Raw genomic sequence first — 27,177 nt, 5'->3', positions numbered from 1 at the left:
CTAGCGCTATTACTATTTCTCATATAGTGAGGTTTAAGTGTGCAGATACCTCCCTATTTTTTGCTGAATGAACATAATTTCTAAATGATCAAGTTCCAAACAGGCAAACTTGTCTCAACTTTTTTTTTCCTGCTGCACAGTGAAGTGGATAAAAAAAAACCCTGGAGGCGGGCTTGGTGATCCTGCCAGAGGCCACCACAAATGTGTGTTCCACTGAAGTAGAGTAGATTAGACAGGTTAGGCGTCACATTGTAGCATTTTTCAGAGAAATACAGAGTTATTACGTTACAAGTCGCGACACAGTAGATATTTTAGAAGTGGCAGTGAACACACCAGTGCAGAAGTCATTCGTTAGCTACCATGTCAGTTTTGTTATGATGGGCTACGTCATCAACACGCCTCCTCTACATGCGGCGCAGCTGCTGCTTTGAATGGAATCGCGGGTGGAAAAGTCCAGAAGACAAGTTTGGTTTTTTTTTGGCGACTTTATTCAATGTAGCCTACTAATGATGGAGGGAGTGATGACATACAGGGAGGGAGAGACGAGAAGAAGCAGGGCACACTGATGTGTAAGGTGGAGAATGAAGTATAATTAAAACGGTGAAGAAGCTACAACAAATAGTAAAAGTACCTGCTAAAAAGTACCCAGCCCACTTTGCAGAAAATAGTGATATATATTTTTATCGGTATTCAGCCTAACAGTACCGGAATATGGACCAAAAAGTCATATTGCCCAGCCCTACACTGGAGGGAGCATGACCACCATTAAGAGTTGCATATAAGGGAAAATCAAGCATCCTTTGCCCTAAACAATATCCCAGGATATGATTTCATTTGAAATGTGCAGGAGCCTCAACCACAACAGGAAGGTCACTGACTCAACGTGTTTGTAGCATGGGCACATAATAGGCAAAGCAGAACACAAACAGTCCAGTTCCGTGGTACCTAGCACTATGCTGCAGTTCCTGAAGTTCCATCCTGAAAAAATCAGGATAACTATATGATTGTTCTGCAGGCTTTCAGGCATTCAAAATTCTATCCCTTATCTGCAATCGATTGTAAGGCATACTACAATAACCACAATCAATATCTTGTCTCGTGCCAATGTGTCAATAATCGTGACAATGATAATCAATGTTTTCCTGGCTCAAAATAAGGCGGAGGTGGTTCAGTTCTGATCACGTGCATGTGTACTTAGCAAACGCTTTACAAGCAATGTTACACAAGCAACAAAGCAAGTTATCAAATCAATTGTAACATCAGGTCATGTTTTCATTTATAGTTCACAGGGTAGTCTGGCAGTTGATGTGAATTCCTGGATATTAAATGTTCATCTACAATTTTCTATAGTGGTCCTAGTAATATGTGTTGTTACTGAAGTGCCTGAGAATATCAAATACTGATACATTGAATATTCTGCTGGCAAAATATTACTTATGTAGACCTCCCCCTGCTTTTGAAGCATTTAAAATTAAAAAATAATTGTGTTTTAAGTAATCTCCTCTAACACTTTTACAAGAGAGCATATTGTTATATAGCATATCATATTTTTGCCATTTGCAACGGCATTTTTTAAATACCTGCTGGTGATGTAAAATCATATTACAACATCAAATGGCAGGGAAAAGCAGTTTGTTTTCTTTAGTGATTATTTTTGCTGTGTGGCAAAGACGTTACCAGCGGAAAACTGATTGGATGAACTCCATTGGTCCATCCAATTAGGTGTCTTTTTTCTTCCTCTCTGAAGGTTTTGGCAGCATCTTCCCTGGTGCACTGTGCTGATTACGACACAGCATTACCACATCTACGTAATGCCGCAATTGCAGTAACAAATGCGACGCTTGCTAGAAACCATTAAGACACCGGTCAGAGTTTTGTCGAGAGCTGGAGGCAGGACCAAATTTGATAATTCTGTGTGCAGGAAAAAGTGACAGTTCAGGGAAAATATATTATTTTCTAGTGGTTTGCTCTACCAAAAAAATAGCATAATTTACTATAGTGAAGAATGATTAGTCACGCATGCTGTCGAACTTTAGCAGATATAGCCAATAGTCCAGATTTAGTGGAAATAGTTGACTTGAAGTTGACTTTCAAAAAATTCTCAAAATGTAATGAGTAAATTTGTACAGAAATAAAAATAGGAACTAGTAGAATGTGTCATTGAAAGCGCTTTATTCCTTGGTTTCAATCCGCTGATTCCTATATGTCTTTGCTGAGGCTATAAAGAGACTTCTTGCTGCAGGTTATTCCAGGCTTAAATACATCATTAGAAACTAATACAATGTCTGATGAGGTTGCATTTGTTTAGCACAGTCTATTTAGATTTATACTGTAAATGTGCTGTAAAGTGCTTGTATTTTGACTCTGGTCCAGACCCCAGAGTATTCAATTTAAGAGTCCCTCCAGGCAATTTAAGATTTCATTTTGCTGTGTTATTTAATGGCATATCTCATTACTGTTTTATGATGCTGTAAGCAATATGCTTTCCAGAAAACTGCTATTGCATGTCCTGCAGCTTAGATGTTCCATTAGTTTAGCATGAATATTACCTCCTAAGGCCCATTAATCAATTACCTCTGTAAAGGGCCTGAAAATAATTTAACGATTTGATTTCAGTATTTACTTAAGGCACCGGTTTTAATTAAAGAATTAATTTACTCCAATACGGCTCTTCTCTTGACACTTTCTCAATGTGATGAAAGTGTTGCACTGCGTGTGTTGGGGAGAGAGAATTGCCTCATGTGAAAATCCCAACCTTATCTTCCAAATTAAGCACATTGCATATTTATGCCCATAACACATAAAAGTTTCTCTCTACAAAAGGGTATAGCATTAGTCATATTGTAATACAACAAGTACTAACTCAAGGAAAGACTAGTAGTAAAAACTCTGCAGTAAAAATGTTTGGCATATGTTTTGATCAACTGTTGGCTCACACTGTTTCTTTAATTCTTTTAAGTTGAAGGGTTCAGTGGCACAAAGGTGAGAAAGGCCGACTTATTTATTTATTAACACATTAATGGCAGTTTTATTGCTACAATAAAATTTATTTCCTACAGTGGTGTTTCCAAGTTCTGTAAAAAACAGCGTGAGCCTGGAACTGTTTGTATATTGCAAAATCATGAGATATCTACTAGATTGGATGGCAATGAAGAAAAAACTGCAAAGACATAACTATGACCACAGTTGCAATTGATGGAAACATACATGGATAGTAATGTTTTGGACCTCCCTGACTTAATTAAAGATGATGCAACTAGCCATATTTGGTCACCCAGAATCTCATTTTTGTTTATTGCTCAATAGCAGAATAACATCTTTTCATCAATACATTTAATAACATCAGTACATCTAAGGGAAGAAGTGCCTTCTGAAACCTTTAGTGCCATTTTGGACATAACAGTGTTTCCCACATGCTCTGTCTGTGGTCTGGCTGAACTTTATGCTTTCCTTTCAGGGTTCAGCATTAATAACATGACAATAAATTACACCAAAACAATGTGTTTAATTTCTTTTTACCACTTGCCTGATCGGCCAAGTGAGTTGCTAGATTTACTTGCCCCTGGCAATCAGGCAATGCTTATTGTTGAGTCCTTCCTTTGTCTATGTGTCTGTGGTTGCAAAAGTTGTCTCTTTCCAACTAGTTGAAATAAAGTAAAACAATGAAAGGTGGATTAGGATTGACTGTAAAATTGCAGAATTTATACAAAATCTAATAGTGACCCTAAGAATCAAAGCCTGATCACATTTGTTCTTGATGAGTCCCACTCCTAATATTTCTCAGTAGTAGGAATTCAATTTTCCTTGATGTCGAAACACAGTGCTGGTGAAACGTGCAGAGCGTCTGACACTTAGATTTACTACATCAGCTTGCCAGCGACTTTCGCATTCCTCACATACACAATATATCATCGTGGAGAAAAGTGGTACATAAAACAAACAACCAAAACATTGAACCCTTCAACTAGAGAAGCCCAGTTTGTTGTGTTACCAGATGTCACCTTGTCTTTGAACCAGGCACTGAATACTCACTTGGCTTCAGGATTGCTGTTCTGTTGTTCAACCTTCACTCTGACCTTCAATGTGAAAAGATAATTTCTCTATAGGGGTCATAAAGTATCATATTTGCTGTTATTATAAGGTTTTAAGATGGAAAAACAGCTGCTGAAACCTTCCACTAAGAAAACAATCCCCCTGTGGTCAATATTATATTTTCAGTACGGCAAAACTTTTATTTTTATACACAGCCAGTGAAACCCCTTTTTCACACTAAAAATTGTCCCAAAATTTGTATTTGCAGAGTACTCGTTGGGTGTTAAAAGTATTTAAAAAGTCTTAAATTTAATGTTCTAAAAATAAGGCCTTAAAAGTATTAAATTTCATTTACAAAGTATTACATTTTGTTTACAAAGGTCTTAAAGTTTTTCTTGTCCATTTTGTAGGATTAAATAACGTCATAAATAAATACTTTGTGTGTGTGTGTGACTTTACAATTTACTCCATTTGGTGTGACTTGGATGTTATACGTCAGTACAGGTGACGTTATTGTTTACGTCATTGTTTGGCGTTAATAAAACAGTGGAGCTGGAAGACCACCTGCAGGTTCCTGGTCAGTGAATGTTCCAACAGCAACGGAGAGACAGTTGTGTGAGACAAGGACCATGTCTGTGTGTCGGCGTTGTGCCACTGTTATAACGTTATGTGAATGGAAATATCCAACATGCTAACGCACATTAAACTTACATCACCCAGATGAGCAGTCTTTAGATGCAAAAACAGGATTAATAATCACTGGAGCAATTGGCATTTACATTGGCATATATTAGATTACATTACATTACCTTATCTAGCCACGGTGTAACTAATTGTAACAACTCATACTGCACAATTTATTTTGTATTTTTGATTTCACACCTTAAGAGTTCTTAGTGCGACAAATATTGTATTCATTTCATAGGTGTCATTTACACTGGGGACATGTCTCCATCACTTTGTTAAAGCATTTGTTAAAAATGTTCTGAAAATGGCTTGCATCAAGAAATGTTAAGAAACAAATGAAAATGCTTTGAGAAAGATTTATTTGCACAATAAGAAAACAACTTAACTAAGTTAACTTAGTTAATTTAAGCTAACAAAAACAAGCTACTGATTACTGCATTATATACTGTTTGAATTATCACCTTAATTTTCTAATAATGTCTCCAGTATGCAGCAAAATACGTGTTTAATGCTCAAAATTTTCTAGGGGAGGACCCTCAGACCACCCATTTATGTCAGCATTGAATATATCATCAAAATAGTGTTAAAATATCTTTTTGTCTTGTTCTCCTGAACACAATATTGTGTATCGTGCAGGTGAGCTAAGTGTATCGTCACACCCATAATCTGAACCCCTTTTTCCCCACCACTTTTCAACACAAAGTGACATTTAATTAATTTTATGTTATCAGAGTACAACACACCCCAAAAAGCTATAGTGTATTAAAAATGAATGTGCGTATTATAATAAAATGCTTTATTAAATTCAGGTAACTTTGTAAATAATAATTTTACCGGGCTTAAAAGATTTACAGATCTTTACAGATTTTCCATTATACTGCAGTGATGTTGGCATTAAATTTCATCCTAGGTGGTATTAAAAAGGTCTTTTTAAAGTCTTAAATTTAACTTGGAGAATTCTGGGGGTACCTTGGATTTATTATTTGAACAATATGATTTCAATGTGTCCTTTTCCTCCTTTCTCTTCTCATCCCTCCTCATACTCCACAGGTGACAGAGATCCAGGACTGGAGTGCAGCCAGCCCTCACAGCGCCGCCTACGTACTGTGGGACAACGGGGCCAAGAACCTGTACAGAGTTGGCTTTGAGGGAATGGTGAGCAAACCTCCAGCATGACCCTCACGCACGCTCACTCAATCACACACACATGCAGAGTCTCACAAAAGATCAGCCGTCAGGTGGCTTTTGTGTTTGACCACAGGGCTGAGGCTCTTTCTTTTGCTGCCAGGCCTTTGTGAGAGCCACGCAGCCAACATGAGTAAGGCGCCATTGTACAGGCAGCTGGAAGGGGAAGGTATCTGCATGATAAAGGCAAGCTGTTCTTCCTGCTTTTTAGGGAGAGAGAGTGAACATGGAGGTCAACTTTAGAGGAGGGGGACCTTCTCTTGGGGCAGCTACACACGCGTCTCAAATGAAAAGCATCTCCCTCATTGGTCCAGACTGCTCTTGCCTTTTTATGAAAGAGGCCAATCGGGTTTCTGGGTTGCATAACAGACTTGTCCTTTGTTATTGTAATAGGCTAATAGGAAGGTAGATGGCATCTGCCTCTGGATTAAGTAAATCATGGATCAGACCCCCCATCCTGACAGCTTTATTTTAGCTTTGTTTCTCATTAAGACAGTGATCCAAACTTGCTAACAAATACAAACCGACTGCAGATTAGTTAATGTTCGATATGCAGCATGTGAGGCTAACACCCTTTCCTGTTCTGCAATGTCTGCTTTGTGCACAAAGCATCATAAGATCAAACGTGTCCTGCTGGCTGGATACGGAAGGATATACTTGAGTTTTTCATTTGTTGGGACTTGTACTCAGGACTTAAGTGTTCCATCAGTTCAGAGGACTGTTTGCTCTGCCTCACCATAATCTCTGCCCTCTAACTCTGCCACAGTAGCTGCACATCTGAGTCATCACAAATTATATGATGCTTCCTCTCTGTAGCATTATAGTGTTTCATTGTCCTGCCTTACCCTTAGGGCAACAATAATGTTGGTATTCTAGGCAACTACAGTGACACCACAGCTTGAAGTGTGTGTAAACTATCTGTTTCATTATTCAAGATCACTGTGCCCCTCCATTAATGAGATTACCCTGGGTAATAATCTAACCCCTACTCTCTTTTCTCTCTCAGTCGGATCTGAAATGTGTCCAGGATGCCAAAGGAGGCTCTTTTTACAGAGACCACTGTCCCGTTTTAGGTAAGTGTGTCCATCGTCATTATTGCACCAATTCTTTCACCTATCGTTCTGGTGCAGTGAATTCAAGGGCATTAGGGGAGTTTCACTTGTAGTTAATTCTGTTTGGCCACTAGATGGCAGCACTACATTGTCACCTGCCTGCTAAAACCAGGTACAGGCTCAGGTCATTTAGTTACAGTATTCCAAGACTTCCAGGAATGAATTGTCTCTCACATTCAGCACTGCAGCAGACATCTCTTAGTGGGTTGGATAGCACTAGTCATTATTCATAGCAGCAATTTTGATGTAGTAATGCTTCTGTGCCTTGTTGTTACCAATTTGTACCACATGTGTACTTAAAAGATTTGTAGTGCTATTTTTCTCACAGATTTGTTTTTTTGTTTTTTCCTATATGTCTCTCCAATATTTCTGTTTAAAATTACTTGTAGATTCGAAGCGTTGATTAATATAAACCTAATGCTGTTTTTGATACACTTTTAGTCATGCCATTTTATTATAGATAGACTTAACTTTGCTATGATCTCCTAGGTGAGCAGAATGGCAACAGAAATCCTGGCGGACTTCAGATTGGAGACCTTGTCAACATCGACTTAGACCTAGAGATTGTTCAGTCCCTCCAACATGGCCACGGTGGGTGGACCGATGGCATGTTTGAGACGCTCACCACCACCGGCACAGTATGTGGCATCGATGAAGATCATGATATTGTCGTTCAGTACCCCAGTGGGAACAGGTGAGTCTGTGGATGGACTAGCTCGGTTTTATTGGCTGCTAATGAGTGGCACCAACGAACTGCATCGTCACATCAGCATAGTTTCCATATAACCCTATTCACCTCAGCTCAGTCAAAAGCTGCCACTTTTCAGTACATTTTCACTATAAGATGAAATGGTTTGTAACACTCATTTTCAGTCCGCTTCTGGTATTCATAATAATGTTATCTCACCACTTTGTCTGACATTGATCATTGTTGCTGCACCTATTAACAATTTATATTATATATATTTATATTACGTAATCTTAGCGTGCAAATCCTCCATGTGACTGCTCTGAATCTCTACTTGGTCAGGTATCATTTGTTACGAATGCATTCATTTAATTAAATTCATTTCTGTATTTATTTAAATTCATTTCTGTATCCTCAGATGGACATTCAACCCAGCAGTGCTGACAAAGGCCAATGTAGTGCGCAGTGGTGAAGTAGCAGCTGGGGCAGAGGGAGGCAGTTCCCAGTTCCTAGTGGGAGACCTGGTCCAGATTTGCTATGACATTGACCGTATCAAGCTGCTACAGAGAGGCCATGGAGAGTGGGCTGAGGCGATGCTGCCTGTAAGAGTCTGAAAGATGGTCTTGTTTGTGCAAATTTAACCATCCTCGCAAGGGGCCTTTTTTTATTTCGGTGTCAATTGAAATTTTATTTTCATACATTGTTCAGATATGCCTTTTTCATGACAGTGTGATGTTTTGTGATTTGATTTTCAAAAAAATGTATGTAGATTTATTTCATTAATCTGGTTAATACAATGTTAAAAACAACAATGTCCACTGGACTGTAGCTATAAAGTCGTCTGAGTGAAATGGAATCTACGCTTGAGTGGATAGTCTCATTTAAGCCTGACCAAAACAATCTGTGTTATATTTGATGCTAGAAAATCTTAGAAAATGTTCCCCTCACACTTAGCGGGGCCAGTCCTTCATTTTCTTTAAAGAAATGTTGCAGTATTACTAACATGCTGAGACATGATTCCTCCCCTCAAATCAGTCTATGGCTGTTTCTTTGTTGTTTTTTTATTTATCTTTTTCCTTTCTCAACATGATTTTATTCTTCCCTTCCCTATTATGAAGTTTATTCATTGCTGCCCAGCACGCCTTAGGTTATGTAACGCCAGTCTACTCCAATATGCCACTTGTCCCTGCCAAACTGGCCCCCCTCAGCAGCTAATGAGCCTTAAAACCCTGAGATGGGTTGTAGCTTTGATCACTAACCACGGCTGTTTGCCGCCCGCTGCTGCTTCTACTGCAGCAGTCCCCATTATTGATAGCATCCTCCAGGACAGCCCCAGACCCGGCTCGACAGACTCGTAGTGGCTCTTTCTCATATAGCCAGGATCGAGATTATATGATTCAAAATTGGAAAACATTTTGCTCCGTCTTATCTGTGTTGCATGTGTAGATGAAAAATAGTGTAGCCATTAGAAGGGTCTCTTGCTTTTATATCCATCTTCTTTCTCGTGCAAGTAAATTTGTAATTTGTCAGTTTTTTATTTTTGCCACAAGCTTTGTTTCTCTTCCGTGTAGGACAATTGGTTTGCTGAGCTGGTATTTTCTCCTCTTCATCCTTTCCACTACCCTTTCTTTCTAACAATCTTTTCCCCGTCTTTCCTCTAGCATTTACAGGCTCTGTTACACAGAACGTAGCTCAAAGACAACAGCCCTCCATATACTAATGAGTTTGTCGCAACATTTATCAACAGACCCTAGGCAAGGTGGGCCGTGTGCAGCAGATCTACTCTGACAGTGACCTGAAGGTTGAGGTGTGTGGAACTTCTTGGACGTACAATCCTGCAGCTGTCACCAAGATTGCCCCCTCTGGCTCTGCTGTCAGTAACGCCTCTGGAGGTATGAACATGCACTACTGACATAGTCATCTTAGTTCTTTGTCCTTCCAGCTCCCTGTTCTCTGCCATCTACACGCCTTCATGTTCTGATGTTTTCAATCTGTTTTGCCAGAGCGCCTGTCTCAGTTGCTGAAGAAACTATTTGAGACACAAGAGTCTGGAGACATCAATGAGGAACTGGTCAAGGCAGCAGCCAATGGAGACCTGGCTAAGGTGGAGGACATCCTTAAGAGACCTGACGTGGATGTAAGTGCTCAACAATACAGTGTTTTGATATGAGTGGCTGCAGGGTTTCTAGATGGGTTTTTGATGAAAACCGTAATTTTGCAGTTGAATACATACAAAAGATCTGAGTACATTGATAATTGGAGCGCAGATACTCCTGGCTGTGCTCTGCTCTGGTCTCAGTATATTTGAGGAGGCTTAGAGTCTCCTAGGAAAGGACTCTGAGATCCTCCAACTCCTGCACCTCACTCTATCTGAAAAGCATTAAGGCTGGGCCCAGAGGAGGCACCAAGGAGCATTGGTGTGCACTGCAGCGCAGACCTGAGTCACTGTTACAAAGAAGCTGAAATGTACAAAGCCCATATGGTTGCACATTGTGCTCTGACACAAGGAATAGGCCAGGGAAAACGCTCGTATGCCACAGGACAGAAGCCTGTGCCCTGTGTAGGTTATGAGAGCTGGGTACATCAAGTCTGCAATACTGTCTTCACTCAGAGAGCAAGAGTGTGTGTGTGTGTGTGTGTGTGTGTGTGTGTGTGTGTGTGTGTGTGTCAGTGGTGAGGGCTGGCCAGATGCCCTATTGCCTTTCAGTGGAATTATTTGCTTAAAGCTGAGCACACTGAGCTTGGCCAAGTGATCCGCCTGCCAGGACAAGAGACGTCTCGAGACTCCCAAAGGATTCCACATTAATATTTATGCTTCGAGTTTTTGAATTGCTGAAGTTGGTGATGAAACATGTGCACCCACATACACACACGCACAATACAAACACACCTCACCAATCTCTTAGCCCCTCAAGTGACCAGCTAATTGAGTAGATGCATCTAAACATGAAACATGACACTGGCACACATATTCTCACTTTGACTCTTGATATGTTTACAGGTGAACGGGCAGTGTGCTGGACACACTGCTATGCAGGCAGCCAGTCAGAATGGTCACGTGGATGTCCTAAAGCTGCTGCTTAAACACAGTGTGGACCTGGAAGCTGAGGTTGGTATAATTAAACAAATATCTCCCCTCTCACACATATTCTTACTCAACACAAATGCATCTTAGCCCATGAAAGTGTAGTCATTATGCGGGTGTGTCACTGTACTCAGGACAAAGATGGAGACCGGGCAGTGCACCACGCAGCCTTTGGCGATGAGGGCTCTGTCATTGAGGTACTGCAGAGGGGCGGTGCTGATTTGAACGCCAGGAACAAGCGAAGGCAAACTCCCTTACACATAGCTGTCAACAAGGGCCACCTGCAGGTGGTCAAAACCCTGCTGGACTTTGGCTGCCACCCCAGCCTCCAGGTATTTATCATTATGACGTATTTCAGTCTGCATCGATTGTTGTGCACTGCATGGTTGGCTGTATATTTGTTATAATACGGAAGTAGAGAGGTAATTTATGGTAGGGTTTGAATCACAGATTAGTAAGAGAGTAGTAAGTAACACAAGGTTTCCCTTTTAGGATTCAGAGGGAGACACTCCCCTGCATGATGCCATAAGCAAGAAGAGAGATGACATGCTATCAGTGCTGCTGGAGGCTGGTGCTGATGTTACCATCACCAACAATAACGGGTTCAATGCTTTGCATCACGCTGCCCTGCGAGGAAACCCCAGGTATGAGACACTGTCCTGCTCCCACAAGCTGTCACACCTGTTTGGTGTGTATGAAGGACCAGGGCATGTTTAAGTGGAAACTGTGGAAATAGTATCCTTGGGATCTCAATAAGTGTTCGCTTAATGCTTTCAGTAAAGCCTAGATTAGATAGAGACATGCTGTATGTAACTTGATAGAAAATACATCCTAATTGGAGTAAAGAGGGTTCACAGTGCGGTCTCAAAGTAACAGAAAGTTAAAAGTGAAATCGAGCTGCATTTAGAATCTTAGCACCCTAAATGGAAATCAAATTGGTATTATCTAGAGATTTTTGGCCCTAATGAATGGCCACCAGACAGGTTGTTCAAGAGTGTATGTGTGACACACCACAGATATTTTTAGTACTCATATTCTTTAGCTTATTTGGACTTGAGTATTGAATAATAACTCAATATAATACATACTTTGGTACTGAATATTTACCTCAGCACAATAGTTTAACACAAGAACATTTTCAAAGCATTATTATGATCAAGCCATGTCACACCGTTGGAGATATTTGTCAAAACTACAACCACTAGACTTTATTTTTTTCGTTTTAGCATCTAGAGGACAGAGGTCATGGCAGAATTACTAATCTGTTGCTGCTAATCCTTTGCTTAATCATCCTCCTCTGGAAGGAAAGATGTGGGCTCACCACCTACAGGTCTAAACTAGGAGACAGACTAGGTCCAATCATTGACCTATAAACAAATACAACATTTTGATTAACTGGCAGTAGATCCTAGTGAGTCATCAGAAGTCCATAAAAGTATGGCACTTCAGAATATGCGTTTATTTTACAAATTCTTGTATTTTTTGTAAAGAGCAATTTTTAATCATGGATTATTACTGCATTTTTGAATGTGTTCAAAAGGAAAATATGCGTTAGATCAAAGTCACTTTTTTCAGTATCTCCCAAACATGTTCTGCAATACACAACTGCCGTCTTGTGTGATACTTTAAATTCTCTTTAGTATTCTCTTTGTGAACAAAAGTTTAAAGCAGCCATAAATCTATAATAAATCGACCATTTTATGTGAATATTTGAAATTCTTCCACAGATTCCACTTAAATTTAAAAGTAGTTTAAAGACGTTAAACCTTAAAGAGGTATAATTCTGCTACCTCACTGATCACATTTCATCTTCCTATAAAATTTACTTTGGGATCTCCATTTAGTTTGACATTGATTGAAGTTTGAAGCAGGCCTATAGGTTTCATCCATCTCCCCAACAGATGGCATGGTCTCAAATTGACATTGGTCTACCTTTGAGGCCTTGAAAGCATCTGTCTTGCATTGATTTTTTTTATTAGTGTAGCTAATAGCCCTTGAAGTTCATTTGTTGTTTCTTTTTACTGTTATGCTGGTCCGTCAGCCTCACCGTGTGTTATAAGCAGAGTCTGGCCCAAAGCGTCTGGCCCGTGCAGCAGCAGCAGTTTGCCTTGTCCTTGGCTTAGCTATTTCCAGCTCTAGCAGGTTGCTTCTCCACTCTTTGGCTGTTTTATTCTTGTCTCTCAACCATGAACATTTTAAAGATGGCTCAGTAAGACGCCTGTCTGTATCAGGTTGAACATCCAGTGTCTCTTAAGGTGATGGACATTGACGTTACAGGGTCAATGTTATAGACTGGAGCAAAAAGTTAACAGCTGCTGTTCTGAGCGATTTGTGTGTGTGTATGTCTGCGCATGAGCGTGGTCATCCCAGGCTAAATGTCATTCCCCTTCGCTGGCATTCATTCCTTTTGGCATGAGGACAAATGGAATTGAGGTCAGAGGGCTGTGGAACACCTGCCACCTGCCACAAGCATGGCTGGACTCAGCCCTCCACCCCTGGCACACTGAAATAGATCGTCTAAAGCCAGCGCCTGTTTCCTGTGGGGTACACTGATCAATTTATTTGCAGATTGATATAGACATAAAGAATTTATAAAAACACAAAGCATTGCTTATTATGACTAAAATCAGTTTTCAAAGGGTTAATCTCCATTGAAATGTATTTACAAACAGATTTAAGTAACATACAGATTGAAGGAAGGATTTATTTTCTCCAACAAGCAAGTAATCAAAATGATAGTAGTAATAATTATTATTATTATTTAGGACAAATTACATAGCATTTATTTTTAATATACACTGCTTTACAAAAGACAATATCAGAAATTATATTGACCATATAGAAAAAAGAAATACAATTTTAAAAAAGATGTATAAACAGCAGCAAAAGTGCAGAAAGACACAGAACAAAATCATTAAAGTAATTAAAGTAAGAAATGACAAAAGCAATAATCCACGATAATGTGGTGGTATTTTTTTCTTACAAAGATACAGAACTAGCTTGCTCAATCCTCTTTGGCAGAGTCATTCCAGAGTTGATGATCCCTGAAATTCTATAATTAAATGTAATTATATAGATATAGGTTGATCTTATTAATCCACGTTATACCTTTGTTCAAATTAAACCCAGCAAACGATTACACACACAAATATTGCCATATGGTCAGCATTCCCAGCCTGACTTTGTAGTCCTAGAGGGACAAATTATTACAGCGCTACAGTGTTGTCTGTTATTGCACAGATTTTAAACTTTAATGAAAAACAGTTAATGTATTTAGGAAAGGTCACAGACTTGCAGAACATTGCTTGGATTATAAATATTAAAATGCAATGGGTGCGTTATGTGCATATGTAAACCAGAATTCAGAATATAAAGAAGCAGAAAAGTGGTCTGCCCTAGGACTCATTGATTAAATGCCGAAAAGTGCTGGAGTAGGCTACAGTATTTTCTGTATGAGGGCTCCTGTTGTGCTGTGTGTGCGTGTTGCTCGCTCCGGTCCCCGCTCTGTCCCCTTGCCTTCACAGAAACGAAGATATATGTCGCCTTCTCCAGTCTGCCCATTTACTTTTATTTCACACTCGAGCTCCTGCAATATCGGGGAGACAGTCCACAAGTCCTAAAGCCCTCTAAAATCTCTCCCTTGGTTGAAGTGAAAGTACCTTGTCGGGTGTGTTTTTAGTGGAGAGGCAGCTGGTTCGATTGAGTGCTTGGAGGAATTTCTACCATAGAAGCATATTTCTAGAAAGTATCTTCGATGGAGAAGTGCTTGGAGGTGGAAATTGATTGGAAGCCCCTTGGATGAACGATAATATGAAGCCCTTCTAGTGAATGATTGAGTTTATTATTGCTTCTTGATAGTAGGTCCGCTGTCTGTCCTTGTGTTTAGATTGAGCACCGGCACAGAATGTTCTGGCATACACGGCTTAAACAAATGTAATCTATAATTTCTCATCAAAACTATGTACAACTCTTGTAAAACAGGAGAAAAAACTGCCTCCTACTTTGTGTTCTGTTGTGCTTTCTTTTTGTAAGTGATGTGTAAGTTATCAATATCAAATGCTACCTTTTGTGTTCAAATAGACTGCGTCAGAGTGCCTGGTGTGTGTGTAGTGTTTGTTATGTGCCTGGGTGTTTTAAGGGCACGGGTGGGTCTTTCAGCGGTGGAAGGAAGATTGAGGAAGACACGTAGGAAGAACCCTGTGCGTGACAGATGAATCTTTCAATTTGGAGTACCAAATACAGAGACAAATCAACTCTACCAACAGCGGTGCAGGAGGAACGAGGGGGTTGTACTATATTTCACCTCGTTCATTACTCTCACACACCACTACAGAGAGTAAAGGCAATTCCTAATAAATTAGACCTAGTTGTTAAGTTTTACAATTGCTAGTAAATTGAAAGTGCTGTTATAACCAGTAGTAACATGTTCAGGAAAGGATTTTCTCGGACATCCACATTTTGTGTTTTCCGTGTGTGTGTGTGTGTGTGTGTGTGTGTGTGTTTACTGCAGCCCCAGCCTGCAAGGGGAGCCTGTTTCGTCTCTGTGTCTTTCCCTCGGGCTGCGAGAAGCCAGTAGCTGCTACAATACTGTAAACAATACGATTAATAGCCCATGACTCATAAACGGGCTCCAAACAAGCCCTGCAGCGGCGGTCTGTACCCTTTTACGTGTCACCTCCTTGTAACATTTGCCCTCCTCCCTCTCTCATATAGTTCTCAGCTTTCTTTTAATGTGGCAACATACAGGCAAACCCCACATGGTAATCGCCTCACCGGAGGAGACGGAGGGCTGTGCAATCATTCGCACAGTGCAAAATGCAGACAAGTATTCCCAATATAATGTCAGTGCTAATAGGCAGAGCCGTAATATAAGTATTGTAACAGGGATCACAATTAGATAGAAAATAGTATTGCAGGGCCATGGAGACAAATCTGCAAAATGGGTCAAATGTTTGCATTTCTAGGAGTTTGCTGCTGTATTCACATGTTCTTCATAGCTGCCACTGATTGAATTAGGAGTTTTTCCACCCTCTCTCTTGCTCATTTCAGACTAGGCTAATCAAGTCAGACCGCCGTCATTGAGTGAGTTAGTGCTTCTTACATTATCTAAATAGATTTCATGGTTATTGGCCAAATGGAAAACTAGAGTGCTATTTTAATGAATTTAATAATTAATTGTTAAGTGCTAAACCCTCCATCCTCAAATCTGTTTTAGTAATTAGACAAATTATATCAAACAATCAAACAAATAATTCAGGGATGTTCATGTGGTTATGTTGTCTATTTTTGAGTTTAGCACCAAAGCAGACGCAGTGTGAGTTCTGATCTGGTTGGTTGTTCTGCAGGAACAGCGAATTAATGTGTGAAGCTGCAACTGTGTGCGAGCGTTCTGCCCCTGTGATTTGTGGGTTCAGCTGCTGTCCTCTAGAGCATCTCTCGCTCATCTGCCCCAGCTTGTGTAAAATCATTGCAGGAGGCTTCAGGGAAAGGAGGCCTGAGAGTTTCCGTATGAGTTTATGTGTATTGTACAGTCTCTAAACAACTATATTTGCCCCTTTTTTTTATTTCTTGCACTCTTCTTTAGATCTCTTTACAGTGCCATGTTTTTTCCCATTCCCACCCACAGCGTAATTTACTGTTAGCATCCATTGACAGTCAGTTTAGTAGGTGTCTCAGCAAGACAGCCACACATTCTCACACAGGCATTGAGTGCTGTGTTTCTGAAATAGCGCACGCTGTATGTCTACCTTCACCCCCTGCTATTTTTGAAACAGCCATTGATAGTGTGGTCAGAATATCAATCCCGTTGGAGGCAGAGAGGTAACACTCAGTCAGGAAATTGGACCATACCCACGTTTTGAAGCTGGGATCGGTTTCTTTATTTGTCAAGAATCAGACAGGTTTAGCATTGAACATGACAATCACTGAACACTCCAGATGTTGGTAGAGGAAAGCCATGAGCCAGTCATCATCAAGAAGTGGCCTGCTGTCATTACAGTGATTGTGTTGAAGGCATCACAGCAAAAGGAGCTCCTGTAGTCATCAAAGCATAGCTACAGCTGGTTGAAGGGGACCAAATCCATTCAAGAGGTGATTTGGTTCCATTTTACCAGCTTTAGCAAAGCATTGTGGAATCACTGTTTCAGAGGCAGACATGGGAACTGCTGTGAAGTGAGTTGAGTTGAAGTGAACTGTCTCAAAGGCTCTACTGCAGCAAAGTTGTATCCAAAAACAACCAGAGCAACACTGAGCAGAGGAAGGCCGTGTTGCATTTAAACATCTTATTAAAACCTGAGATGTGGCTCATCACAACATGTCCACCCACTAGTCCAAATGGACCGTGCTGTGTCTCAGTCTCTCTCCTGCTTTTTCTCTTGCCTGCTCACCTTCACCCACTTTGTGTGACACACGGGTACATTTAGCACACTACACCCCATTTACCACCACACCAATAACACATAGGTACAGTTGATCAACCTTACCTAACTTTCCCCTTTGCTGCCTCCCAGGCAGCGTATTTATCCACCTCGCTATCTTTTAAGTTTTATGCTTGCCCCCCTCCCAGAGAGTGAGAAAAATTGTTCCCTGAGAAAAGGATAATAATAATCTGTGGCAGTGCACTTGAGTCAAATGTCCTGGAGTCATGAAGCAATTACAGGCTCTGACAGATGGGCCCTGCTGCAAGCTCGCTGTCGCTGCGGTCACCGAGACGGCCAACAGACAAATGCAGAGGCATAACCACATACACGAGCTCTCTCGCTCATGTTCCTACAGAACCACTCTGGGGTGTCAAGTCACAACATTAATTTAAACCAGTCATTTAAGTCCTAGAGACTGATTTGTTGTGTAGAGGGTAATGTTTGAACAGTGACTGAGGGCAGATTATTTTATGTGTCTTTCAGGGCTCAACAGTAGTACAGTATTAAGTAATAGTACAGTAATAACATTCTCTACTAAAAATCCCCCCTTTTGTTAATATAAAAACGATCACAATAGCACCCGCATAAAAAACTTTGGTTGTTTTTGTGTATGTGTGGCTAAAGCTTTATGGTAGTGGTAGTCAATCATAAGATCAGTAAACAATTCTTGCAACATCAAACAAAATTTACTGTATTTTAGCCAGTAGTATTGTTAAAGATTTTTTCATACTCCATACTGCAGCATCTTTTATTTGTGCTACAAAATATTCATCCTGCCAAACGATTGTTGCGTTGCTCGATCTCTGCATTAAGATGTTTTTAGCTTTCATTTCTTTAGTCAGCTGTTATAATTATTGCCTTATTCTGCCAAGGCACAAATGAGGTTCTCAGAGTGGCCAGCGACAGCTGAGTGATATACAGCACTGCTTGTGGACAGGATGGAGGTCAACATAGGGCTAGCTTGATATGGCACACCAGAGGCAGGTCTATTTGTAACATACACATGCACATTAATGCTTGCTCACACACACACACACACACACAGACACACACACACAGTCTCTCAGTCACTCAGAGTCAGGTGGCCAGGCTGCTCACCTCGTCTAAGGGCCATAACAGGGCAAAAGCAGGGGGACGAAAGGCCCTGAGCATTTGATAATGTCAGCATCTGCTGTGTTTGTCACTCAGACAGCAGGTCAATGCTATTGAGGGCCTGGGAGAAACATGCAGTGCAAGCCATGCGATCCTACATGCCTCTGATGTCTTGACAGAAAAGAGCCCTAGACAGACAGAATATAATACGGATGTAATGGAGAATGGTGGAAAAAAACTAAAGGACTGAAGCCAAAATACAGCTTCATTCTGACTACTTAAATAAAATGAAAAAAGATTATTAGTAAACTCGGGTAAAAATAATGGACATTGTTTAGTGCTTGTGTTGGTATCAGTTGTGTCACCACAGCTTAGATATTTCTTTCATTCAAGGAGAATAGAGTAAGCCAGCCTTACACTTGGCATATTAATCAGCTCAGGATGAAGAAGTGTCTTGTATTTCATTAGAATAGAGCTGTCGTACTACAGTGGCATACATACACTATTTTTTTTATTGCTCCACTGCGGGAGAAATTGTGCACAAATACATCTCAGCCTGCAGCCTCTAACAATACTGATTTAATGAAGAATCATTTTATATATGCAGGTACTGTATGTGTTTTAATTTCAGAGATTCATTTCACAGGTCATCCGAGGTTTACTGTTAGCAGTGTACTGTTGTGCACGTACAGTACATTAGGTATTTTTGAGCCATTAATTATCTAATTAGATGATCAGACCTCAAATAGTTTTGATAATACACAGTTATTTTTTATTATTTCTTTCATGTGTTTTTACCAGCTTGAGACAAACTGCAGTGGAAAGAATTACCTCTAGTAGAGCAGTGGATCTACATTAAAAGGGGCTTAAAGAGAGGTAAACCTGTGCCAAAATTGCTACAAGCCAGAGAGGGGGTCAGAATAGGTGAAAGTGCTAGATATGAATAGCTCGCCATGAAAACTACTCCCCACCTCCCCCCTCGCTTCATTTCTCTCTGTGCCTCTGTCCATATTCTGTTGCCTTTTTTTTGGAAGCAGTCAACAATTGGAATCAGCTGACAGGCCAGAGTTGACTCTGATCCTGCATTGTCACTTTTTGATGGTCTAATCTGACTGCCATGCAGCCCAGCAAAGCATTTGGCAAGCATAGCAAACGTGAACAATGAGAGCAGGAATCAGGGGAAGGGAGGGGAGCACGGGGCTGCCGGGTTGATGTGGGGTGGGGGTGCGGATAAGGGCAGCGGCATAAAGGGAGGGCAGTCATAGTTAAACACACAAGATTGTTAACACGGAAACTATATGATACAGCAGTAGGATAGAGCCAGCTTGTGGCAGCAGAAGCAGCAACCTCACTGACTCTTCATTCTGCCTCCTCAGCAACTATGTCCTGCTCTTTCAGTTGCATGTTTAAAAAAACAGCAACAATGGCAGCATTTTGGTCCAATTCACCTTGCTTTCTTTTCCCCGTGAGCCATGTGGGAGCACTGGAAAAGATTATGGTATTAATGGTCAGGAGCAGCTCCGGCATACCACTCACTGCTTGCTGAAGTTGGTGCTAAGTTGCAGCTGGCTGATTTTCAAAGACTGTAATGCAGTAAAATCACCCAATAATGAAAGGAGGCCCTGTTCATATGGTGATGTCACAAGGCGACTGTTTTCCCATAGTTGGTGTAGGTGGCTAAAGTGGTGTGCTAAACTTACACTGCTGACAGGGCAAGCTCAACATGATTGCTATCATTTTATGCTAACTTACATAATTGTCCAATGAATTGTTAGCATATCTTGGATGAGAGATTTTTATTGGCCAAGTCAGCCAGTTAGAGAAAGCAGTAAGTTCCCTAGAGCGATTATTGCTGCAGTAAGACTGCCCAGAGACAGTATAGCTAATGTATGAGCCTTACCTCTCACATTCATTCTCTCTTTTCCGTTCTCTTGCTCCTTTACCCCCTTTCTGTCTTTCTCTTTACGTTGCCTGCTATTTTTTCTCACACCATTATCACAGTCATATTAATAATCTGCAAAGCACGAACATATCCTTAGACTCTGCTGTCCAACGTCATTGTCCCAGAACGAGGACTCGCACCTCACCAAGAATACATACTTCTTTACATTCCATAGCTATCATATGTTCATATGGGTACATAAAGAAGTATGTACACCAAGGAGGTAATCTTAGGTATGAAGTGTTCTCACCTTTTGCCAAGGTCAGGAAGTTATGAGCAGAATATTTTTCCTCACCGTTCTTTCTCCCAAGTATGGTAGTCTGCACTGTAAGGTGACTTTGAGTGTAAATTCAGTTCAACACTCAAGGCTTTCGTTTGGTTGCCATGTAAGGCTGAACAGCCAGTCCCCCCGCCCCTGAACATAACAGAAGTTTTGCAGTCCATACCATAGTCAACTGTCCCAGTGACCCCCGCTGTCCTGCTGACAACTGGGAGAACCCAGGAGGATCAGGGGGAGGAATACAGCTCCCTTTTTTATGGCAGTTAAGGAGAAGGTGGTCTTTTTCTCTTTCCAGGAAAAAAAAATTGAGGTAGAAAAGTGGTTGGACAAAAACAGCAGTAAAAAAAAGAGTTTTCTCCTTGATAGAAAGTCCATGGTGTAAGTTGCCTCTGTCTGCACCTTGTCTTGTACGGTGATCATATGCTGTGTCCTGGGAGCAGGGGTGCACCTATAAGCTGAATTGCCCTGCTGACATACTAAACATTTTCACTTCTCTCCTCCCACTTCTCTTTCATTCTGTCTCCCTCACCACCATCTCGTTCTCACATTTCACCCCCACTTTCTACATCCTTTCTCTTTTCCTACCTCTCACTTGTACCGATATGTACCCCTCTCTTGCCTGTCCCTCGTCTCTCTTGTGTCAGCAACGTCCCCAGTGGCTAGCTAGAGCGCTTGCTGATGTTTGAAAACGAGGGTGATCCAAGTGGAACAGGAAGCTATTGTGAGCAGGATTTGGGCTTTAGGCGCAGAGGCAGGCCATAGGTCACATGAAGGCGCTAATGCCCACTCAGCACTTGTGGATTGGTCCTGGCTATACCCCCACCCCCCTCTGAACCTTGTTATCTCTCTTCCCACACATAGATCACTGTTTTTATGGTCATCTTCTCTCACTTCACTCAGTTTTTCCTCTGGTCAAACCTCACCTGTCCAGTTTACAGTGAAACCAGCTGTTCTATTGCAGAGGGTGTAGAACAGATCAGTAACCATTTGCATGGTGGCGAGAATTGTTTAGCAAGTCTCTAATGAATCTTTACCTCAGACCAACACATTCCACAAGTTGACAGTGCCTCCAACCATGTTAAACTAGCCAGCAGGCTGGGTGCTGAGGCAATGGGTGTAACATGGGTGTAAAATGAAAAATGGATTAGGGGATGCCAGCTTAGGTTTTAGTTTGTATTCTTGGTGGCAGAGTACTAAATAAATGGGGAAAGTGGTGCGATGGTTTTGCAGTGGAAAGGTTTAGAAAAGCAATGAGGGGAGGTTGAACAGAAGGGGTGTTGGTGGACGAGCCTGGTCCGAAAGGTGTGACGTCCTGTTTAGGAAATGTCACAGCCACCCGAGAGGGTGAGCAAATAGTAACAGGGGGTGAGGGGGAGTGAAATTCCTTCCTACACACAGAGGGATGGAGTTTGGGGAACGTGAACCAAAGAATTAGCCCTGTGGTTGTTGTGTCTGTTCTGGTTTGGGCGATAGCACTGCAGTACTGTGTGCCCTGCATGCCCTGCCTTGCCTATAGCAATCCTTTGCAGAGATAGAGAGAGAAAAAACTGGGTTACTACCCTGTGCTGTGGGTTCAGCCAGTGACACACATCTTCTCAGCCAACCATGGCTACTCAATATCCCCTCCCCCCCATCCTCAATCCCCCCCCCCCCCCCCCCCCTACACACACACACACACATCTGTGTTAACACACTTTTCACATCTGTATGCCGTCAATCCGCTTTTCCCTCTGTTCAGAACTCCCGACTTGCCCGCTGTTCATTATTCTGATGCTTCGTCATCCCTCTGGTTGCCACATTCCATCCTTCCGCCCCAATCGGCCAACCTTGGGCTTAAAAGTGCGACGTGTTCTCAAACTTACCTCCCATCAATTAAGAACCCGCCCTTCGGTTAAATTGAAAGTGAAAGGACCAAAAATATATTTTAAAAAGACAAAAATAACTCATTAAAAGTCCCAGTAATTATAGTATCCTTAGTCATGGTGACAAAAACATCTTGGAAGGTGTCAGACGCAGTGGGTGCATTGTGCATAAGGGAATGTCTCTCCACACCAGTGCAGGTCTGAGTTAACGAGTCCGTCATTAGATAGCGGCAGGGCTGCAACCATGAAGCCTAATGAGCCAAAGAGCTCTGCTGCTGCAGCATGTCCGGCCAGTGCCAGGAACACGAGAGAGAGAGAGAGAGAGAGGGAGGGAGGGAGGGAGGGAGAGAGAGAGAGAACAAGATGAGAGAGAGTGGAGAGCGCAAGAAAAGAGCTAAAATCCATGTGGGCCATAGCAACTCCCCAGCCTCCCTTTTCCCCGTTCCATCTCCTCCTGTATCCTCTTCCTCTCCATACTTTTTTTTTTACCTTTATTTCTTTCCTTCTTTAATACAAGAGGAACATGAGAAGGAGAGAAAAAAGCCCAAAGGTGTTCTCTGGTTAAGTTCTCTGTCCCAGTGATGCTGCTGCTGCTGCTGCTGCAGAACAGTACATTCCACTCCCCCTTTCGACTACGCGACTCACAGGCAAACCATGCGGTTAATAACTGATCGCATCCGAAAGAAGAATGAGGGAAGACACAGGATAGGAGACGTCAAGGCCCGTCAGGGGTAAACTCCATCCGAAAGCGAAGGAAGAGCATATATTACCTGTCAGATCAGTTTCTTATCTGAGCTGCCCCTCCTCTCTTCCCCTCCTCTGCTCCTCTTCCCGGAGTGAAGAGAGCCATAATGACCTAGAGAGCGCTCCAGCTGCTGCAGCCATCGTGTGTGCCGGGTGCATGGCTGACTCGCTGAATCAGCTTCTATGACTGGGGGGAGGAGGGGTGGTGGTGGGTGGGTTGAGTGCCAGAGTCAGGGAGGGGAGGAGGGGGAAAGGAGAGAAAGTGGGCACACATTCTCACACACACATATGCACACACATTCCCATACAAACACAAGTCATACCTTTAGAAGAGGAAGACGTAGAGCTGACATGAAGAGCTAGGGGAAAAAAGGGAAGCAGAGGGAGAGAAGGAGGGGTGAAAAATAAATCTGCAGCACTCTCCTCTCCATCATGTGCATTCTGAGGGAGAGAGCTGGGAGGATGCCCTGTTCGGTGAAGGAGGCAGAAAGTGTACCAACCGTCCTCCCACCCTGCCTTTTTCTTATTCCATCAACACACAACCAGCCCCAGAGCTTTATCCTGCTCCTAAAATGCGCTTTTATTATTCAGTGGAACTTTATACAGCAGCTTAGAAGAGGGAGTTTACTGAATGTTTGAGAGCTGAATTGTGATGGAGGTATTTAAAAAAGGAGGTGGCTGTGCCTCTGCAGTAGAAGACAGCTGTACTTTTAATAGTCCCTCGCGATCCATGCAAATTTGATTACCCTTGTCAGGGACTGGAGACAGAGGATATTGCAATATCTTTTTGGAATTTTTGGTGTTTAGATTTTTTTTTTTTGCAGTCTTTCAATGCGCAGCTTATGCCTTCCTGATAGTGCATGGCAAGGTTCACCTTTTTAGTGCGAAAAGATCAGGTAGAGATAACGCTGCAGTTTGCAGGGCAGAGAGCACGGGAAGAACACAGTGACAGCAAATTAGGGACAAGAGGTCAACCAGCCAGCAGCTTCCTACCTACCCCACAGTGTTGAAGGCTAAGCTAAATGGTTAGCACTTTGTGGGAAGCCAAGCATTTGAAACATGCCTCGGCCCCTGTTGCCGGGCTGCTCGTGTGTCTTGTCTCACCACCTCCCTGACCATATTTAGTCAAGCAGCGCAAAAAATAGTTCCAGCTCCGCTCCACTCCACTCTGCTCTTCTCCTTGCCTCACCCCCCTCTTCTCTTCCATATCCACCCCTCAGCAACTGTTGGCTACAGGCTCTGTGAAGCCTCCCCTACGGCTCCCTGCCTATCGATTCCACCGTCCTGGAAGGAGAGAGGAGCGGTGGGCCAGCTAGCCCCTGCTACCATTTGCTGTGCTATTTTTAGTAGCTCCAAATAAAGTGGTCTCTCGTGCTTCCACTTGTGTATTCTTGATCCCCCCCCCCCCCGCTTTACATGCTTCACCACCAACTCCACCGCTCCCTGTGTCCTTTTGACCCCCCCACAGTCTCTATCATTCTTCTTTTTAAATAGAGCTGGAACAGGCTGCTTATGGTAAAGCATCTGTCTGCGCACATCTATACTTAGAATTATTACTGCATATAAGAGAAATGGATGATAGAGTAAGAGTTAATGTGTAGTGCACTGATCCATGGAGGGTGTTAGACAGCAGGAAATATTATTTTGTTTTCACATTTACTTACTTACTCACTTATTTATTTATTTGTTGATACTCCTTTTGGAAACGCAGGGAGACAAGTGACAGTCTCACCTCCAAGGCACTGAAAAGTTTGGGTTGCTTTCTCTCCTTTTTGAGCTCTCATTAATTTTCAAGTGTCTTTTTCAAGCTTTCCCGAGGCGCGGCCACTGAAGAATCTGTTTAATTAGTTGGTCTCATCACGGGGCACATCTATACTGTATGGAAGCAATGTCCTCTGTGCCCTCCTCTCTTTTTCACTCTGTCCTCTCCTCTCCTCTCATATCTCAATGACAGCACCCAAGTCCTCTCACTTACCCCACCTGCATTTTAACAGCGGAATACTCCGGGATGTGTAAGCCCATGTTTTTGCACACCAATATGCTCTTTATGGTGATCACATGGAAACCAGGCGGTGGCATTTCACTTGTAATGAATGAGATTGTGAAAACTCACCAACACCCTCTCTACAGCATGAACATTTGTCAAAGTGTATTTTCATGTGCCAGAAAAATGTCAACGCAATTCTCTGGTCCTTGCTTTGATAAACCTTTTAACAAGCTCCCAGTCATTCTGCCCTCACTCTGTTATAACATAGGTGGTGGAGATAATTCTGCATAGATTTAAGTGTGCAATTTAATTAATGTATTGTCACTGCAATTTATAGCTTTTCGTTTCTTTACAGCTGTTACAAGAATAGACCATTGGCGTGATAAAATGGATTCCAAGCTAATGTGTCTACACAAAACTTGACCTTACATGGACAAACAAAGTGCAGAATCGCAGCTGAATGAATGACAAGTGTCAATCCACCTGTTATTCCCCTACTGTCTCTACATCTGCACACCACACATTAAACCAGCTGTAATTTTCCTGCCAGCCTTAATTCCCTCATAGTGGAGCTTTTCATGTACTGTGTGTGTGAACTTACTGTGCATGGCGTGCATTTGAACTTGATGGTGTGCATTACATCTCTGCTCAGTTGGTTAAGGTTTTTGTGGCCTGTAACTATCTCCACTGACAATGCCCTTGTGTATTTCGTGTATCCCCTCCGATTGGTCTCCACCCTGCCTGTTCCAGCCACCCACCAGTTTAATCTCAATTACATCTCGATATCCCATCTGCCCCTGAAACTCAGCAGCACGGCTTACATCTTCCCCCATGATGAATAGCACAGGGCTGAATGTTTAGCTGAGCAGTTAATCGATCAATAAGAAAAGAGTCGACTAATGGATGTGCTTTCTTTCACTGGATTGAAGGGGTGGGATTGGTTCTTCTCCCTGCGAGTACTGCTTAAGATGCATCTCCATTCAAAATTTAAAAAATATATAATAAAACAGATTGGTATGAGCAATCATTTGCATGTTTTAAAAAATGCTTCACATTGTTCAGAAGTATCATTGTGGGAACGATTGCAGCATTAATTAGCTGAATTGAAGTTTCTTGTAGAAACTTTAATATTTGAAGCTTTTTATTTCCTGTTATTGTTTAAGAAGTATGAAGTGATGACATTTAGTGTTTTTGACTATGATCAACAGAAAAGCGGCAAACTATATAAATCTCTACAAATTGTTCTAAATTAAGTACAAATATAAAACAGAATTCATTGCAGAAGTATTGAGCTTTTCTGATTTTGTTTTTAAATAATCAGTAGTGAAGCCAGTTGTTTTTAGACGTTTCATAAAATGTTGAGTGGAGATCACCAATGTCTAATCTATGTGTGACAAATGGTTAACCACAAGTCTATCTGCAAGGCCCACTACTGGCTAGTCAATGAGTGAATGCTGTATTTGGTGCAAGTCAAATACCACACGTTAACAGAAACACACACAGTCGCAGAAAAGCGTGGTGGTGGTGGCAGCATCATGCTGTGAGGATGATTCTCTGCTGCAACCCCTGGAGGCTTGTGATTTGTGGCAGGACTGGAATGGAATAACAGAGCTTGGGCAGTTTAGCAAAGAAGAATCGGGGTGCTATTCACATAGGGTTAAGTCTTTAATTGCTGACAGAGGTGGCTCTACTTAATATTGACTTGGGGCTGAGTACAATCAATTATTTTGTTTTTTATTTTTACTTAATTAAGATAAATTTGTAGAGATTTGTTTTCACTTTGATGTGAAATAGTCTTCCTTTTGATCAATTTCAGTAAGCTTGATTTCTTGGTAACATGAAAAAGTTTTAGATGGATGGATACTTTATTGATCATGAGGGAAATTTAGTAAATGTATGTGTTTGTCTTTCACATGATTGGCAGTCCTGATGAGAGCTCATCCATTTGCGTTTACTGAAATGAGAGGCAGGTCTGTTTAGACTGTTTTGTACCAGGAACTTTGGTTCACTTCAGATGGTGATGAAGACCTGTTTTTTTTTTTTTTTGGGGGGGGGGGGGGGG

The 27,177-nt window shown here is 41.7% G+C and overlaps 1 protein-coding gene across 4 annotated transcripts in view; it reads left to right on the top strand.

The window, feature by feature from the left end:
• mib1 (MIB E3 ubiquitin protein ligase 1) overlaps positions 1-27,177 on the top strand; it is a 54,240-nt gene that overhangs the window by 5,362 nt on the left and 21,701 nt on the right. For all 4 annotated transcript variants that reach the window (XM_046051660.1, XM_046051659.1, XM_046051658.1 and 1 more), the window contains exons 4-12: positions 5,770-5,874; positions 6,911-6,977; positions 7,506-7,710; positions 8,123-8,306; positions 9,452-9,596; positions 9,708-9,841; positions 10,706-10,813; positions 10,924-11,121; positions 11,282-11,433. In XM_046051660.1, coding sequence (XP_045907616.1) covers positions 5,770-5,874; positions 6,911-6,977; positions 7,506-7,710; positions 8,123-8,306; positions 9,452-9,596; positions 9,708-9,841; positions 10,706-10,813; positions 10,924-11,121; positions 11,282-11,433 — 1,298 coding nt within the window. The remainder of the gene's footprint in view (positions 1-5,769; positions 5,875-6,910; positions 6,978-7,505; positions 7,711-8,122; positions 8,307-9,451; positions 9,597-9,707; positions 9,842-10,705; positions 10,814-10,923; positions 11,122-11,281; positions 11,434-27,177) is intronic.

The sequence above is a fragment of the Micropterus dolomieu genome, linkage group LG06 (assembly GCF_021292245.1).
Source record: "Micropterus dolomieu isolate WLL.071019.BEF.003 ecotype Adirondacks linkage group LG06, ASM2129224v1, whole genome shotgun sequence".
Classification (NCBI taxonomy): Eukaryota; Metazoa; Chordata; class Actinopteri; order Centrarchiformes; family Centrarchidae; genus Micropterus; species Micropterus dolomieu.
The sequence above is the reverse complement of the archived record's forward strand: the minus strand, read 5'-3'. Positions and strand labels throughout refer to the sequence as shown.